This window comes from Stegodyphus dumicola, chromosome 11 (assembly GCF_044657685.1).
Source record: "Stegodyphus dumicola isolate Sdum_Otavi_A_Nest chromosome 11, ASM4465768v1".
Lineage (NCBI taxonomy): Eukaryota > Metazoa > Arthropoda > Arachnida > Araneae > Eresidae > Stegodyphus > Stegodyphus dumicola.
This window is the reverse complement of record NC_140778.1, coordinates 107803644-107823929: the sequence shown is the minus strand read 5'-3', so window position 1 is coordinate 107823929 and position 20286 is coordinate 107803644. Positions and strand designations below refer to the sequence as shown.

Sequence of the window (20286 nt, the reverse complement as noted above, 5' to 3'; positions counted from 1 at the left end):
TCCATATTTCAAAAAGTAAATCTTCATCGGATAGGCATCCTGAACTGTGAAACTATTTAAAAGCCTAAAGTCTATGCATAGTCTTAACTCTATCATTATTTTTTGCAACACATACTAAAAGATATGCCCGTCCACTGTCACTAGGTTCTATAAGTTACCGATCTATCAGTTCTTTAACTTAACGATTAACTTCATCTTGAAGTGAAACAGGCACATGATAAGGTCTTAATCATTTTGAACTACAGTCTGCTGTAACCTTTATGTCATTATCATTGACACTGGCTTGTCCCAATTTCTTAAGAGCAAAGCACCTTTAGAGGACTACTGGTACTAGAGTTTTGACTCAAACTATTCAAAACCATTTCCACCATGTGGTTTGTATGCTCTCAGACTTATGGTTTGTGTTTCGTTGACACAGGTCCATCATGTTGTCAGTAGAAGGTGGGCACAGGAGCATCTCATATGGGGACGAGATGAGTGGAGCAATGTGCTCATGGACGAGTCCCACTTTAGTGTACAATCTCACGATAAACGGATTCTCATTTAAAGAGGCCCTCCAGCGGTAAAGTCGCTGAACACTGTTAGTTCGGTCCGAGGTTCGAATCCCGCGAACGGGCTGGCTGCATGGGTGTTTTCGTAGTTTTCCCCATGTGTAACATGTATACGAGCCAGTTTCCCTTAGAAAGTCCTCCACGAAGGCATCTCTTCTCTTAGGCAGATAGCCCTAGTGTGCTTTGCCATAATTAAATACACCACACCACCTCATTTAAAGAGAATCCCGTATGTAATACTCATCCATTTGTGCATGAAAGTGCTCTATTTGACTGAGGTGAAGTGATGATTTGGGTCAATATTTCTGTCATTGACTGTACCAACTTGCACATTATCAGGAATGGAGCACTAATGGCTCAGTGATATAGGGGTGAGATCCTCAGACCAGTTGTGTTCCTTTATGCTGTAGCAGTTAGGGATGAATTCATTCTAATGAACGATGACGCCAGGTCCCATCCAGCTGAATATATATATTTTTTTTTCAATAAAGAAATCTTTCAAATGGGTTGGCCAGTATGTTTCTCTTATAAATCCAATACAACATGTTTGGAACATTCTAGGGAGAAGAGTTGCTAGTCGTTTATCACATCCAGAAATAATTCAGCAGTTAAAAAGCTGTCTTCTACAGGAGTGGGAGAGAATGCTCCAGTTTTTCATCAATAACCTCATTCATTCCTTGCCTCCTAGTTGAGCAACATTGCTTTTGATCAGGGGAATCTTACCCCTTATTGACACTCATTTGTTTTCGAGAAAACACATTTTTTGTCTATTTGTATAACATGTATAAATTGTACATTTTTTGTTTACTGACACATTTCATCAAAAAAAATTTATTCCTTGTTCATAGCTCCATCTTATCCAAATCATAATATTCCCTAACTGTTTGGAGCATAATATATCGACATTGAGTTCTGTTCCATTAAAGTCTGTATTATAAAATTTACCCATGTTTTTACATTTCTTTTCAAGATCCTTATCAACATTATTCTTATTTAATAAATTTTCTACATTCAATGAATATCCAAATTTGTCAAGATCACATAGTTAATTGGAATTAAGATCACGTAGTCGTGTAAATCGTATACTTATTTCATGCTGTAGATGATCAGGAGCATTTTTCATAACTCGAGAAATTTCACTTTCTGCAGAAAGGCCAATTCTACAGACATTTCTCAGCATCTTCTAACACGGATTATTGTACCAATACATGATTTTTCACAAAGAGACGTTATCTTTTTACAGATATCGTCTCAAATTTCTGCAAGCCCAGTTGCTAATGATTCATGATCTTGCAATGCTCGCATAAAATTCATTTCAGGTAAATGTAATCTGAGCTGCACACAATTAGTTCTCCTGAAGATTAATGCCAGAAATGGATTTAAATTATAAAATTAAAATTCAATGTATTTTGCAATAAAATTGTAGCTTCACTTCTGGTGTCACTTGAGTAGAACTGTCCACTGCTAATTTTTCTAATAGTTCTACTAATGCTTCCAGCCCATCTACAGTAACACTAACCGCTTGTGCTCTAGCACTCTATTTTGTTTCAGATTCATGTTTAACAGTTTTCTATAAAGCATTTTTTAATTTCCATTGTAATGTTTGTTAATGAAATCTGATCGGAATTTAATTTTTCTAAATTATATTTTCAACTGAGGCTACATCTTTATCATGTGCTTCAATAAATTCCCAAAAAGATCTTTTGATAGAAACTTTTCTGCTGGTAAAATCAATTTCTTCATACCTAAAAACTTGCGACATTTGTTCTCGATGAGCTATGTCAGGAGTCGAGCCAAATAAAAGTCCATAATATTAATTTCTTTTGATGTGACTTACTATTTGTTTATTACAGTGTTGCAGCCGAATTAATAATAGTTCAATGTCGAAGGGCTTATAATATAATAGAAGACTACAGTGCATTGTTTGTTATCAATTTAAAATAACAAGCACGAGCTGTAAGTCTATTTCATTTAAAAAAATATAAATATTTCTCTATTTTAGAAAAATAACATGCTCAGAAAGAAGGAAGAAAGAACGTTTTATGTAAGGAGATATTTGATTGATTTACTGCAAACATTATTTATAACATATTTCATCAGACAAACCAAGTAAGGAAGTAATTAATTATCTTACAATAATTATTTATTTAAAATGTATTTCCCAGAAATCGATCAAAATAAAAAGTGAAATTGTTTGGAAAATCTTGTTTCTCTTGGGGACCATTTGGTGCACCTTTGCGATTGACGCCCAAGGCATGACAAACCCCTTGTCCCCCTCTCACTACACCACTGATTGGTTGTAGCATCACAGTTGGGTTTGGCAGCAAATATTCAACCTGTATAGAACTCAATTCTGGAAGGTTATTGTGGCTTGTTGCAATTACTCACAAATAAGAGAATTTTATGCTGTTCCCTAAAAAGCTGGGGTCTGGGTCATAATCCCGACAGCCGAAATTCCGACAAGCCAGAATCCCGACTGTCCAAAACCCCGACAGAGCCGAAATCCTGACAACCCAAAGTCCCGACACGATCGAAATCCCGACAGGGTCATAATCCCGAGTGTCCAGAATCCCGACTGTCCAAAATCCCGACAAGTTAATATCTAAATACAAACACTCAATTTAGCTTAATAAAATACAATTTTTAACTAACTATTACATATTACTAATTAAAAGTTTAAATCAAAAAATCATAAAAATTATGTCATTACTTAAAATAATTTTTAACAAATTGAAATGACCGTTAAAATTTGAAATGAAGATTTATAAAATTCTTTTTATTAAGAAAAAGAAAACATCACTTACACATGCAAACGACATATTTACAGTGTCACATTGTGAGCGATAGCACGAAGGTATTCCATCACAGGTCGATTATCACGATCGTCCACAACAGTCATAATTCTCCTTTCTCTGTCATCATCTACCTTCCTACATTTTGGTTGTTCTCCGCAAAGAATGCATTCATTCAACTTGGTATTCCACATGCTCCTGTTCTTTTTGAAATCCTTCTATGATGTTATAAACGCCAACATGGCCCGTCCAATTAAGGTCTCCCTTCTTCTGTGCCAATCCTCGACAGCATTTTGAGTGCGCAGAGCATTTATAGCTGCCTTTTCTAGATCACTAATGATTCTAGATGGCCTCAGTTCAATATTATTTTCTTCAGCGAAATCTTGGAATAATCTTTTGTAATTTTCTTCAGATTTGCTAGTCATCAAAGCATATACTAGTTGCAGCTGTGGAAGTATGTTAAGGGGTCATTAGGCCTTATTGTGATTTCGCCCGTGTCTGTATTTTGACCCTGTCGGGATATTGGACAATCGGGATTGTGGATTGTCGAGATTTCGACCCTGTCGGGATTATGTCCGGATACCAAAAAGCTGCTCATCTATTCCTTTTAACCAGTTATTGAAGATGTTATCCATACTTTTTTATTAGATACATAATCAACTGGCAGTGTTTGAATTCCTTTAAGACACAATGGATTAATAAATAAGAGAATAATAAGAGACTTTTATGCTTTTCCTTCAAAAGCTGCTCATCTATTCCTTTTAATGAGTTACTGAAGATGTCTCATGTCATCCATGCTTTTGTATTGGATACATAATCAACTGGCAGTGTTTGAATTCCTTTAAGATACAATGGATTAATAAATAAGAGAATAAATTTTATGCTTTTCCCTCAAAAGCTGTTCATCTATTCCTTTTAATGAGTTACTGAAGGTGTCTCATGTCATCTATGCTTTTATATTGGATACATAATCATCTGACAGTGTTCGAATTCCTTTAAGACACAAAAAATTCTTGGACTTTCCAGTCACTAATAATCACATTTTGCTCCAATCTATATTAGAACAAAGTAAAACTGTAATCCTCTGTTTGCTTTTTTTACCTCCTATGCAAGGATCCCCTTTATAATGCAGTGTCTTTTTTAGCAGAAGTTCATGAAAAAAATTCAGTTTAGTCTACATTAAAATATCTTTTGGCAGGTAACTAGAAAAAAGCTGTAGTAGTTTCCTACTGAAATTAGTGCACACATCAGAGCTTTGGCCACATGCAGCTTGGTAAGAAATATTGTGCCTTGACTTAAATTGAGAAAGCCATGCATTTAAAATCTTCAGTACTAATTTGACTTGACAATTTTTTGTCTGCAATAGGAGTCCATTTGTCAGAAAATTTCTAGATCTAGCCTCCTGAAACCATACAGTAAAGCTTTTTCTGGATCTTCTTGGAGTGCATTTCCTTCCTCTAGCAAATTTAGATTTTTTCTATAAATCTAAAATTTATTCCTTGTTTTTCAAATAAGTTGACAAGCTATTTTTTTAATTCCATAGTCAGCTGCTAACTTTGTTTTCCATTCTGTACTTTTTTTAAAATTTCTACCTTTCTCTCCAACGTTAGTGTTTTGTACTTTCTATGTGTAGACATCCTGAAATTTTACACATTCACACCACATACTGAGGAAGGAAAACTAAAGCATATTAATTTGTTTTGCAATGCAGGCAGAGGGAGCACTGAGGGAGCTCTCTAGAATCTGTAGTAAAGACTGGTTTTTCTGAAATTCTAAGAAAATTGCTAACAGATAAACAAATGATTCTCCCCCTTCCCCAACCCTTTCAAAAAGGGTTCTGAATGAATCCAAGGAAAAAGGTTAGGCCAGGGAGCTTTGTGCATTAAGCTGTGATAAGAGGTGGACAGTAGGATAATAGTGGAATGTTTAGCAGAAGTGCAATAGTTTAAGAACACAGGCATGTGCCTCTTTACACAGGAAAGAAATACGGATGAATTTTACACACAAAGTAACAAATACAGTGTGTATTTTCTCCTCTTTTTTGCCAAATTTTTAGTTTGAATTAATGAGAAATTTTTAATATTAAAGCCCCGTTCACATGCAACGCTCCTTCACACAGCTGCCGTTAGCAAGAGGAGAAAAAGGAGACATGAAAGAGTTTCGTCTTTAGGACCCGTTCAGAAGACCACCCGCTGCCTTCCCCTTTACACCTAAGCCTCTGCGAACAATCACGTCTCTGAATTGGCAGATTTCTAATACTGTTTACACATTTTTAATGTTGTTTATTGTTGTTAATTTTGTAATCTGTACTTTCGCAACTGGTACCTGAACTTTGGTAATAAATGGTTCCTGAATAATGTATGCTTTTTAATTATTATTATTATATTTTATAAGCTGTTATCTTGGTGCTTGTCGCTATGGTTAAAAGATGGTCGTGGATTTTTAAACTGGTTCCCGATAAGATATAGAACTCAAACTTTGTACATACACTGCTTGTGGATGTGGTGTCACGCTTTTGATTTTTAGAGGATTAGATTTTTTTCAAATTTAAAGTTGAAAAGACTTTTTGCAAATATTAACAAATAAACTGAGAATCTCAGAATATTATAGTTTGCACCATAACGCACTGTGGAGGAAAAAAAATAACTGAAATTTTTAGCATAATTTTTTTAAAAATATTTTGGGAGAATTTTTAAAAATTGTTCATATTTTTAGACTTTTTGACGCCCATTAATTTTAAAATTTCATATCTAAAAATATATCGGTTACAAACTTCCGACATTTTCACAGCTCATAAAACAAACTTTTTGCTTTTTAAAAAAAAAGGATAAATGAAATTAATTGGACGATTTTTTTATTTTTTTGAAAGATATGCAATGAAGCAGAATGGGAAATATTGGTTCTTCTTGGCATCAATTCGAAACATCGGTTTCAAAGTAATAATCTCATTATACCACACTATTTTTATGACATTATTTATGCTATATAAGTTGTTATTGTTGCCAGTTGTTAGTTTAGGGTGAGATTGGAGATATTTCTGAGTTTTGGTAATAAAGTTTCTGAGTTCTTTTTAAGATGCGCTTTGCATTCCGTTGTGTTTAACATTCTTATTAGATTGAAGCATAACTACTGATTATACTTAGTGATATTCTAAACACTTGTACGAGTATTTCTGTGGAAAATTCCAGAACTTTGAAGTGTTTATGTTGATAAAATAAATTTAATTAAGCTATCATCGGATTTGAGTGCAATGACAATCATTTACGAACTATTATTAATCTATTACAAACCCATACGCATACAACAATATTATAATTAATTAATGTATTAAAATTGTTTTGAACGTGTTTTACAAAACAAAAACAGGTAAAGAAAAATTCTGCTTGCATTTTATGAGTTTTTGCAATTTTTCTGGCCACATAAGGTTTTAAAAAAAGGTTTGTAATTTATGTTTATATCTACCAATTGAATAAATAGCACTAAATTTGATTTATATACATATGTGTCTATTGAAATTCAGTAATAAAATTTTAAGATTTGAAATGATTAAATGTCTATTTAGACAGTTTGTATTCTTTAAATTACAAATGCAAACTGAGAAACTTTTTGCATTTTTTTCAATAAATCCTTTTACTTAAAAGTCCTAAAACATATACAGGTATGGACTAAATTTTTTATTATTTTTACTGCTTATTTAAAATTATATTTATAGAAACAAGGATGGGTTTTGTAAAATACTGAAAGGAAAAATTATTTGAAATGAAAATGTGACCGAGATCATATTTGTTTTAAAGATTTTAGATAAAAGTGTATTTTTATTTTTTCTCAGAAACTAGTTCATTAACTGCAAAATAATCCCTTGAAGTTATTAAAAACACTCTAATAAATACAACAAAAAAAAACCTGGGGGGGGAGACATTGAAAATTGTAGGAGAAGAAAAACATTTTAATTGTAAAATTTTTCTTCAAAAATTTAAATTAAAAAAATTACTAGCAAAAACTTTTTTTCAGCTTAAAATTATTTTGTCTCACAAAACCATTTAATAATATTCATAAAAAATAGATGAAAATGCTTAAATTTTTTAAAAAAATCATTCAAAAGGTATCGAGTTCCTTGTCGCGTTGAAGCCGATATGCACTTGTCTTAACTTTAGATTTAATTTGAGCGATATTTCTGGAATACCTAGCATCAGATAACCTTGTCTGCATTTGTCTATAATTTCCGTATCTTGTACAGTTCTATCTAATTTTTTAGGGTATGCTATCGCATCCCCAGACATCTATCAGCGCGACTGTTTCGCTGACAGTCCAGCGAGCAGTAACTAAAATTAAGTGAACCCTGCAGTATAGTACGGGAAATCTCCCCATTTGCCCTGCTCCCGAGAGGTAAGGAACATTCAACCAAGTTCTACCTCCAATTCGGCGAGGCAATTAATGGTTGTCCCAGTCACGTTGGAAGAACCGGTTTTCACTACTGGTCGAATCTGCTCTTGTGAACGAGGCTTAATTCAACAGAGTTTTGGAGGGGGGTTGGATTAGTTAAAATTAGCTGAATTAGAAATAACAAACGTCCAGTGTATTTATGCCCATCATTATTGTTGTGCAAAGAAGAAAGAGCAGTATGTTTGCTTGCAGCTGAAGTCAGGTCAAATATTTATTTTCAGAGTGCGTGTATTATCTTAAAGTTTTATTAATTTTTCATATGGTTACATTGGACAAATCTGTTTATTAATTAGGTATCAAATATTATTCTGAATTCTATTTCTGTCTTATTCTGTTTCTAAATAAAATATTATTTATTAAATTATGCTGTGCAGCCTCAAGATCATGTAGTTTTCAGTTCTATCAGATCCTTTTTCATGTTTATATTTCACATAGATATAAGAACATTTATACAAGATATAGATATAATGCTTTTTACATAATGCTAAGTGGTAAATTTAGCTTCCTGTAGAAGTAGTGGACAGATTCTGTTGAGTTATATTCATTTGCTTTTTGAACACTTTGCTTTATATTGTTACGAAATGTACAGGCGTGATAAGAGGGCTTCCCCGCAATGCAATTTTAGGGTTGCCATAAAATGGCAAGGGAAGGCAGGGTTGCCACATTTGGCGAGGAATCACCCATTTGGCGATATACTGTGGACAGAGGGAGAACCTTCTGGAATGAATTCTTACCAGTTTAGCCCAGAATGTTCTCGAATACAAGCTGAAAGCTATATAAATCCTCCAAGCCCGCAGTCAGTTAGTGTGTGTGTCTTGTCTAGCGAGCTGATAGTCATTGAGTGAGTGTCTCGAAGTCTAGTGCTGAATTGGTCGTCGAGTGCATCGAGAGAGTCTTTTAGTGTATCACGAATTAGTGCATCATCGAGTTTTGTCTTAGACTGTGCTGAGTCGAGAGCTATACTCTTCTGTATCATCGAGTGCATCACGAGTTGTAGCGGGGAGAGTCTCGAGAGTACGTGGAGTTCCGAGAATGACCAAGCAGAGTCGGGAGCTGTACTCGGGTGCTTTGCATTGAAGCTGTCTCGACCGTTATAGCCTGATAGTGTGAAGGCTGTGTCGCTGATCATGTCAGCGTGTTTATAGTAGTTCTTCTACGACTGTAAAACGTGAGTTTGGATCTGTCCTGATTAATATTGGCTAAATAAAGTGTGTTTCGATACTTCATTAAGTGTCGTCATTATTCACTCCAAATCTACGAACCCCATATGAATGTGAAGGAAGAAAATAACGCAACAAGTGGTGTCAGGAAGGAAAAACGTAACAATATCTATAAATGTTATTTGCTTGAATGTTTTTTAACTGTTATGCGACCAGTTATTTGAAAATTTATTAACAAGTAGCTAAATGCATCTTATGATGAAGCAAGTTCTGCAAATTCATGCTCAAATTTCATTCAACCGTATGCTGGTGAAGGGGTTGATTGCTGGTGAAGGGGCAAGTTCCCCCATGTGTAACACGAATATAACCCAGTTTTCCTGAGAAAATCTTTTACAAGAGCATTCCTCTTTAGGCAGATAGCTTTAGTTTACTGTGTCTAAGTTTTTTACCATGTAAATAAGAATCAAAAGTAAACTAGTAAAAAGAGCATTCTGCCATAGGCACCAAATAAAGTGGAAAGTGCCCAAAAGGGAAAAACATATATGTATGAGTAAAAAATATTAAAAACTAACTGTTAAAAAAGATGCTGCTTTACATTTATTTTGAATATCTATTTCAGTCTGTGTAAAACTTCAACCACCAACAATAGTGTAATATGCCATAGTTTGAGAAAGCCTGATCTAGTAAATCCAATCCATTTAGCATAAAGAGTTTCATATGATAATCCTCTTAAATGTGCTAGAAGTAATTCTGTCCTATGTTGTTAATATTCTATAACCAATTTGTAATGATCAGAATAGAAATGAGAAATTATACACCAAAATTGATTGAATCTTTGTACGTGCCATTATGCATATGCATTTATTTCTCATACCTGTTTTCAGATTTGACCAAAAAGGAATGAAGTATTTTGTATGAAGATGTCAGAGACAAGCCAACCGAGTTCTGAGAATGAGTAAGTAATTTTTCTTTTGAATATAAATTATGATTATTTCATATAAATAATGATTCTGCATTGCCTTGAGTTACATAATCTTTATCTGAAAGATGTTATATGAAATAAGAAAGAACTTTATATAACTGAAAATATAACTGTTTGTGAAAATAAAACAGTGATAGTTTTTCTTAAATCAAAATTATCAAGAATTCTGTGTAAATTGGTGTGCCTATATCACATCAAGTGCTTTCAGATGGAAGACTTGATGCAGGGAAGCTCTTATGTAGTATACCCAGGGAACGTGGAAAATTGCCTAATTGATATTTTTTTTTATCATTCTTATTTTAAAAGAGTGTTTTTAACCTGGGACAATTTCAGAAATATATAGCACATTTTTAGATGTTAGATTTTTTTTAAATATTGGATGTGAAATGCTTAAAATGTCAGCAGTTATTGAAAAATTATCAAAAATTAGTAAATTATATTAAAAATTTACTATAAACTTCATTTAACAGATTTTTTTTCTGCCTCATCTTGTGAAATGAACATTAAAATTCTGAGATTTTTTAGTTTTTCTTTAAATGAACGTATGTATGAATAATTGCTTTGAGGTGCATAATTTCTTTTTCCTGTTGTGTATTTCGTAGCTCTGGAATTTTCTATCTCTGTGCTATGCAATATGCATACAGGCAAATCTGGTTTATTGCTTTAGGTGTATATTTTTTAATTTTAAATTTTTATGTGTTGATTTATTTTTTCTTGTTTAATAGGAAGAGTAAGAGTAAGAGACCAAGGGGGCCTCGCAAAAGACAAGTTCATAATGAAGTGGAGAGACGACGTAAGGATAAAATCAATGGTTGGATATCTAAAATTGCAGAGCTTCTTCCAAGTAAAGAGTTGCATAAACAAGTAAAATATTGTTTGGTTTATTTTGAATATGTTCTACTTGTGCTTAAACATTTGTGCATTTTAAATTGTATACTTGTTTGCTTTTACATAAATGTTTCTCTTACATTTTAAACATCAATATTTCCTGCATTATTTTTTAATTAGTTCTTCCTAATTGTGAAAAAAAAATATCATGCATGCATTTTATTTCATTTTCAGTTGACTACAGTGTTTGGAAAATAGTATTAATAAATAGAAAAATGAAAACTAATTTTAAATATCTTTTTATTGAAATAGTTGTTAATTTCTCACTGAATCATAATTACTTTTTGATTAAGATTCAGTACCTTTTTAATTATACAAATATTTTTCTACCTTTTCAGTTATTTTTTTTTTTAATGATATTATGTCTTTCCATTTTAATAGCTTTTCAATATACTCATGCAAACTTTCAAATTAATTGAAGGTTTTTCAAACATAATATTTTAAAATTATAATCTGACTGGGTTACTATTAATCTGATACACATTTCTTATCTGAGAAAATTTCACACATATATTGCTAGGCAAATATAAGATATTTTAAATATAAGTATATATTATCTGCTAATCAAAATTATTGTTTCAAGGGGGGAGTGCTTTAACAGTTTGTCATGTATTTGGTTCAGGGGGGGAAAGAGTTTTGATTTCTGAACACTTTTCTTTAATGTATATTTCTGGCTTCTATCATATTGAAAAACTTTGAAAAATGGTGTAGAAAGTACATGTAAGTAGAAACATTTAAAAAAAAAATTGATTTTTTCTATAGATTATCAACATTATATTAATTTACATATGAAAATAATAATTGAATATTTAGCAATAATTAATATAACATACTATGGTAAAGCATCATTTATGAGTCATCTGAAGGATCACTGGCAGAAAAGAAATAAGTACTTATGTGTTATCTCGTTGACTCCGAAAACTGGCTACCATCAAAAGATTAAATTTGGCCGAGATCTTGCCAACCGCTCATGCAAAATTCTGAAGGAACGGATGCCTCTTTATTTAATAAACAATTAGTATTTAATCCACTTCTTTTTCATACTTTGTAAAAAGGCTTTTCTTGATTCCACTATTTTATTAAGACCTCTGATTTTACCAGGAGATCTGTTAATAACACTGTAAGCATAAACTTCCTACAGGGGATTTTTCCAATCTGTTACTTTTTGTCTGTTGTATCCAGTTGTTCTTCTCTGGATTCGATAATTTTCTTGACCAGGTGTAAACAAACTGGAGTGCAATCACAAATATAATTCTATATCCTTCGAATTAATTTTTTTTTTTTTTTTTCAAAATTGAGGAACAAAAAATATAGCAATAATAGTTAATTTATATCCTTGTTAATGAAAACAAAAGGTGGCTTATCAAGAATCAGTCAGCATTACATTAGACAAAAGCACTGGTAGTGTGTTGTCGTATAGATAAGTGTGTTTATGCTTATCCATAATTGGCACTGTATCATGTTACTTGGCAAAAGTTTCATGCTTGATGGAATAATATGTAAGTACCAAAAACACCTAAACTTTTCTAACAACTAAACAAGGTGTTCATTCTTAATTAAATAGCACATTTTTGTATGAAGATTATGACATAAATGTAAATGGCGGTTTTTCTTAAAATAAATACTATAGCTGTCATCTGATATGCTGTTTGATTTTCAACTATATTAAGTACTAACTATGCTAACTACCATCCAATTAAAATGTGTTTACAAATGACACAGGAATAAAGCATTTCCCATAAATTAACTTATCTGGTCCGCAGACCTTGTTGTCAGTTCTATTCCTTTAATAAACGCCCCTATCATCACCTGAATCTTTATCAAATCTGAGATAACATCAGGGCTTAATTTCTAAAATCAGAAGTGCTGGAGCCCTATGGAAGGCCATTAGGAAGAAGGGAAAAAATAAAATAACTAATGAAAAATAAAATGACTAATGATTGAAATAATTTTTTAAAAATCTGAAAGGTTTCAGATTTTAAATTACATCCAAAGGGGCGTTTTTTTAACATTTTATGTGTTACCTTTTATTTATAAAATATCATGTTTTTTGCATGTGATCCATAAAATTCAGTTCAAGAGCAGTATCACAAAATAATTTTAAAATGAGCATATTTTTAGAATTTCTGATACACAGTCTCATGCACTGCAGATTAAAATGTTTTTTCTGCACAATGTTGTCATTGCTCGCTTTGAAAGCCTTGAGTTTGTTAATCAAAAATTCAGTAAAGTTTTACAAAATATGAAATCGATAACAAAACAAATTCCAGATGCCCATATTCGCCAGAGAATTACTCTATTCAAAATTTGATGGCTCTAGGCACTGTTGTTTTATCACAATGCAAGAAACATGCATACATTAATGCAGATTCTTCATTATTTAATTTCTTTAAATATAATATAAGGTGGTAAAATTTGGTGGCAACAATTTGAAAAGTAAAACAGCGCTAATCGTGAATCGACGCAAATACCAAAATGAAGTTAATAGTCCTTCTGGGCAAATTGTCCCTTTGGACTAATTAAAATTAAATAAAATATAAAGATATAAATAATATTTAATAAATTACTAAATTCATGATAAATAGTTAAATTAAAAAGAAAATTGGGCCTCATCTTATTTGGAGATCCAGCTGGACTTGTATTTCATCCAGAAAACTAGGCAATAGCTTAGGCATCCTCCAGCTGAATTCAAGGCTTGAATATATGGTATAATGTACTATTTCAAGGGATGAGAGAAACAAAAAACATTCTTTTCCCAGCATACCAATGGAAAGAAATAAAACCATTAATGTTGAGAACAGAGAGAATTATAGAAACAGTATGGGAGTATGGGAAGAAATTTTAATGGAGAAATATAGCTTCAGAAACAGAAAGAGAGAAGAGTCCCTTTCTGACTGCGATGCCCTGCCTGCATAATTCTACCTGCCAAGCAGAATGCGAGTGAGCAAAAAAACATCCCCCCCCCCCGAATCCTATCTGATAACAACATGTGAACAAATGTAAGGTCTGCGCAAATGAAAATTTTTTTGCCTCGTCTTTGGTTTAATAGCTCAATTCTGTTGGAGCTCTGCAGTGGAAGGTCATTAGCACTGGAAATGCACAACTGTGATAATCGTTTTTAGTACTTTCGGGAACAAAACATTTTACCCACTATCATAAATTCATTGCACTACTTAGAGAATAAGCCTTTGACATGTGAATGGAGGATTTTATTTTGTGAAAAGTGTTAACATCTCCGTCCTTTTTTCCTTTTTTCTAAAGAGGAATGCAAGCATGCATTCAGAAGTTATAATCAGCTTTCAATGCATATTTATTTTTTAAATAAAAATTTTCCCGCTGAAACTGTGTTCCATTTACATAAAAAAAAGTGTTGGAGCCCTTTTATTTAGGGCTCTGGGTGCACTCCGGCTAGAATCACCATTTAGCTTAGAAACTGAGAAGTACCAGAGCCTGTCTCCAGCGCAATTTAAGCTCTAGATAACATAGTCTTCTTTTCTCCGTCTTGTACTCCCAAGAGAAGCAAGTATCATTCAAAAAAAAAAAACGTTTAAAAAAACTGTTTGACTTTTTAAGAGACATGTTTATAAAAATGGTCTAGAAAGAAATGCAATACAAAGTCCAAAATCTGGACATTTAGTTTCCAGAATGCGGAATCCGGAACTCGGGATCATCAACAACCTGTTTTAAAAAAAAATTGTTTTAAGTTTAATGCTTGCACATTACATATTTTTTCATAATAAAGCATGTGGATAATTCCCATCCTTAGTTTTACTTTGGCACTACACTCACCTATGAACACAGCCATTCCTAGCGGGGGTGCAGCACATAAAAGTACGCATGTGGCCAAAATCAGGGGTGGCCAGGCTCTCGCAATACCACACCTAAATTTTTTTAATTCATTGTAAGTACTTGTCATATGTAAGTACTTTTTATACAGTTTGTCATATGTAAGTACTTAGTGAGTATGAAATAAAATTTTTATTAAACATTGAGGGTTTTTTTTTTTTTTTTTTAAATTTGGGATCAGCAATCTTGAGAAAGTACGCGGGCAGCCAATAATGCGTATGAACTATTATTTATTATTTTTTGCTTTTATCTCAACATGACTAGCAGCATACTGCAGCTTGAGGAATTGCTCACACAGTGTCAAACATTGTCTAAACAATTTTTAAAAATTTTAATATTAATGATTGATTACCAAAGAGCATGATAACATTTTAGTTGACATTACACTTGGCGATGATTAGACTTCAGCTAATTTTGCTGCGAAGTGTTGAGTGCGTTAATGAGGAGTAATTTGGTTCCATATTCAAGAATTGATTTTGTAAATGATACTCATTGTCTGAAAGATTACATTTAGTGCTTTATGAATTGAGAATAACTGATATTTTATACAGTTAAGCTCAAGGCCTGTGCTAGAGTTAGTTTTACAGTACTAGGTGACACAGTTAAGGCAAAATTTTTAGAGTTTAGAGGAGCACTCAGCAACAAAATTAAGAGGTGGCAAAATATGAGTATTTAGAGAGGCATTTGGCAGCAGAATTTTGGACCCACAGAGACTGCACCTGGCCACAAAATGTCTAGTGCTGCCCTTGATTAGATTTATGTACAGAGGCTGTTCACACATTTTTTAGACGATGTATATTGTATTCCCAAAACTAAATTACATAAAATTCTTCTGTTTTAAATGTTCTATTTGACATCCCTTATTCTGAACTATCTTTCAACACTGCAACTTCCAGGATAATAATGCCTTTTGAAGTGGCAGAAGAGGTATTCTATCCCATTCCTCCCGAACAGCTTTCCAGAGTCCTGTTAGAGTTTTGGGACAATGTTTGGATAATGCAGTTTTTAAAAGTCCAAAAGCACAAAAATCCATAGGTAACACATCGGGAGATTTAGTAGGGATATCAGTGAAGGGTACGGCCTCGATAATAGTTTTTTGTTCCATTTCTTTTAGGAAATTTACAGTGGATTTTGATGTGTGACTGCTAGCTTTGTCCTGATGGAGTCTCACAGATTGATGGTACTGCGGGTAAAGCGATGGTATTTCATTCAGAAAAATTGGCGATAAAATATGTTCCTGATAGTATTTGGAGTTAATCTTGACATTATTTTTTTCACTCTTTTTATTTTTAACTTGCCATTATAAGAAAAACCCGCAACAATCATGAATCCCGTAGAAAAACTTTCTTTCGATTCTTTGAACCATGTACTTAAATTTTTTATCCCCTTTTATGATAATAAATGGCTCTTTTTTTTTTTTTTTGTTTTTTTTTGTTTGTTACAATCATTTAAATACACCCATGCTTCATCTATTGTGACAATTGTTTTCTATTTTTCTTTGAATAAGTGTTTCTCATATAGAATTCTGCAGCGTGTCCTGTGTTGAGCGATATTGGAAGAAGACGATGCACATTGCATTTTTTTGCTTTCTTAAGATTTAAATCAATGTTTATCATTTTGTTTACAGTAGATACTGAGCATTTTAATGATTTTTGCAGCTGTCCTTTGACTAGGATAACGTTAAACAACGTACCTTTGCAATAGTCAAAGATGTCCGTTTTTTTCCTTGGATACTTGTTTGAAATTTTTGTCCCACTTGAGGCTCCAATTTGACGTTTTTTCCCTTTTTGTTGATGATATTATGTATCGACGTTTTAGATATCACAAAACCATGACTCTCACATCGTTTTTGGATAACGGAGTATGCATATTTCTCTTCGGAAAGAGCGTAAATGTAGCCTTCGAACCACTGCTTTGTTAAATTTGCCATTTTGAATAAAAACAAAACTTTCAAGCCACAGACAATAATTTTGACTTTTAAAAACGTAGTACAATTGCAATTACTTCTTTTGCGGGAAACGATTTTTTATTACCGCTTACCAAAATCGTCTAAGAAATGTGCGAACAGCCTCTGTATATTTGAGACATAGATATGCTGTAAGCATGTGCAAGAAAAATAAGTATAATAAATAACTAAACTAATATAACTCAAGCTTAACTTCCTTAGTGTGTGATTTAGCAAGACAGAATTTAGTGGAACAATATGTTTTTAATTACTAATCTCATAATATATTGCCAATAGTGTATAGTTGATTCTAATTAAGCTTTGTGATCATAAAGCTTTGTGATCATGAAGTTTTTCATTGCAATGACAATGCCCCAATCATCAATCAACTAACAGATAACAAAATCTGTAGTATAGTTCTTAATTGAGAAAATATCACTGTTGATAGTGAAGGCAGTGAATGTTTAAGAATACAAATAAATAAATATTGAGCTTTTTTTTCTTTTGTGTGTGTGTGAATTTTGATTTTCTTAAGGTCATGCATGCTTCGTTATTTCATGAATCAATATTTCCTATTTATTTATTTATTTATTTATTTATTTTATTATTATTATTTTTGCAATTTCAGCATGTCATATTATTAGAGTTAAACTCGTGATTCATAAAAAATACCAAATCTGGAATCACATATCTCAGACTTTGTTCTATATGTACAACTGAAGTTATGCATCATATATATAAAATAATTCTCTATTAATCTAAATGGGATTGAATCAAGATGTAGATTAAACAGTGTATAAACATAACAACATATATGAACAAGAAACATTTAAAAGAGGCTTTACTGTACATACAAGTAACATTTATTACATAATACTTTGTTTTTGTTTTTCAGAGTAAAATCAGCATTCTAGAGCAAACAGTAGATTATATAAAGCTTTTAGCTGCTGAAAGAGATAAACTTCTGTCTGAAAATCGTTCAGAAGTTCAAGGTATGTACATTTCAAAGTTATTGAAAAGAATTAAAAAATTTATGTTATATATATGCTGTTATACCAAACTTTTTGGAGGTTGGATTTTTAGTGACAGCTCTGCCTTTAAATAACTTTGTTATGGAAAAATTATAGCTAGAAGCACCAAATCTGCATCAATCAAGCATCTTATAAAGCACCAAAATAATGAGGAAAATGAGACAATAACAATAAGAAATGAAAAATTTGCAAAGAGATGCAATTCAGAGAGTGGTTACAGTGTACTTATTGCCCTTATTGTGCACTTGTTGCTGTGATGCAATTAAACTAGTTTTTGCATTTGTTGCCATAATACAAGTAAGCTAATTCTTCAGTGCACAAACATCCACAATTAATGGTCATAACTCAATAAAAACGTTTTCAGAGAGGAAATTAAGAGAACAGGTGAACCTCACTAAGTGTTATCACCTGAAAAGGCAATACAAGTTTTGCTTTGCATATTCATTCATTTTTAAGTGGCTGTTAAATTTTTGTGATAATGAGACACAGTGTGGCAGTTTTAGTTGTTGAGAGTTGCTGGTTGGTGTGACTGTGTTACAAGGTATCTAAACAAAGTGCCAAAACAAGTTTAATGCATATTAAGATGTGTTAGAATTATTTAAATTGGATAAATAAACAGATCAACTATTGAAAACATATTGAGCAACTATTCTAATAAAATTATGTGTTATATACAGCATATTAGTAGCTGCAGTGCTATGGAATGCCATGTTATTATCCATAAACTAAAAGATTATCTCACTATTGTAGTATGCAATAGAAGCAATGTTCTGTTTCTGTATCTGTGGCACTCAGATAGTATAGTGGTTAGGGAAGCTTACTGCAGTACCGAAGGGCCCGGGTTCAAATCCTGGGGAAGGCATGGTTGTAAATATCCATCTCTTCATAGGAGGCAACAGTGGCTGCCTGTTAAGTGCCTCCACAATAAAATGGCCACCATTTCTGTCCTTAGGAGTGACCAGTGCTGAATAGGCAAGTGCCAGCCACTGATTTTTTTTAAACCTTTCTGTGTCTATAACTGTATGCATTCATCCAGCATAATGCAGACTTGGGGTAAGAAAAGTTTTATGCAAATTATAATAATTATAATGTCACAAGCTTATATCAAAAGTAGGGTGAAATCCTTCCCTCCTAGAAAGTTCTGAATTATGAATTGAAGGGAGGCTATGCAGCATAAAATAACTATAAAATACTATTACTGTTAGGGAATTTTTGCAATTCTTAATTGTATTTAATCAGCATTTACATTTATATACTGGAATATGATGCACTTTATAACGACATTACTATTATTAAACACCTTATAAAGATACTACTATAAGGGGGGAAAACTCTTAATAAAGAATTTTTGAATGCTTATGATCAGTGTTTTTTCTGCTATAAGATTCGAATTATGGCATTCTAGGGTAAAAATTGGGATGACATGGTGAACAACTACATTGAACATTTCCTTTTGTCTCAACAATATTGGCCATATTGTTTTGATAATGCTGAACGTAGTTTGCAGTGAAACTCATTCAATAATATTTTTATGCTTTTGTCTTTCCTTACCATGCTCAACAGTTAGCATAAATGTTAAAATGCATAATTATTTTACTCTGTGTTATAGCATTAAGCTGAATTTAATTGTCAAAGTGTAAAAAATCGAGAGAAATTTAATAAATTGAATTCTTTTGCTCTAAATTATTGAATGGTCTTAGTGCAGTGTATATATATAGTGCAAGATTTATTCATGAGGATTCTAGCCTTTTATAAAATTATCACAAAGAAAGATTTCAAGAAATTTTAAAATTTTCTTCTGCTTTTGCAAAATTCCAAAATAAGAATAAATCATAGAAAGAAAATTATTGTTAAGGAATGTATATTTACAAATTCATAAAAAGTACCTATTATGAGATGTAGTTTGTATATTTTGGAGTTCATCCAAAATTTCAAAATTAATTACAGTAAAAAGTCTTTAATCCAGAATCGTCGGGACTTCAGCGATTCCGGATTATTGGTTTTTCCTGATTATAGATCATCAGTTTAAATCTGGTAAGATGGCATGCAGAAATCATAAAATTAAAAATATGAAACCGTAATTTATGAAATAAAGAGCAATTATGATTTAAAGGGTATCAAAATTTACAAAAAAAAAAAAAAAAAAAAAAAAAAAAAGCTTTATATTTATTTGTTTACTTTATTAAACATTTCTTTCAATGTGCGCATGCATAAAGCATACATTACGCATAGTTAAAATTAGAAAATTGCAACCAGAAAACTATTTGATGTGTATTCGGGATATTTATAATGACGAGGAATTTGATTTAAATCATATGAAAGATTGAGTACATCGAGATGAAATACTACATTTAGTAAGGAATTATAAGCTGAATAAAATAAAAACATCTGCCGTGAAGATAAGGACAGTGCTGACAGATCAACTTCCAGTTCATTGCGTCCTGCGTCCCCCCCCCCTCGCCCGCGGCAGAGCAGCGTGAAATTGATAAACATATTTCGGAATGATTACAGAATCAAAGGATATGCCTTTATCCATTTTTTGCAGCAATTCAGTTTTTTGTTTGATGGACATCGGAACATGCTTTCGCTTTGTAGATCCGTTGGTAGTTCCAGAATCGGAAATTCTTTTTGACATAATCGAGCTTCTT

General features: G+C 32.4%; 1 protein-coding gene across 1 annotated transcript in view; it reads left to right on the top strand.

Moving 5' to 3' along the window:
- The window catches only part of LOC118194511 (uncharacterized), a 43973-nt gene that overhangs the window by 9063 nt on the left and 14624 nt on the right, over positions 1–20286 (top strand). Inside the window, exons 3-5 of the mRNA XM_035365655.2 lie at positions 9831–9901; positions 10654–10792; positions 17503–17599. Of these exons, the coding sequence (XP_035221546.2) occupies positions 9861–9901; positions 10654–10792; positions 17503–17599 (277 nt within the window). The 5' untranslated portion in view covers positions 9831–9860. The remainder of the gene's footprint in view (positions 1–9830; positions 9902–10653; positions 10793–17502; positions 17600–20286) is intronic.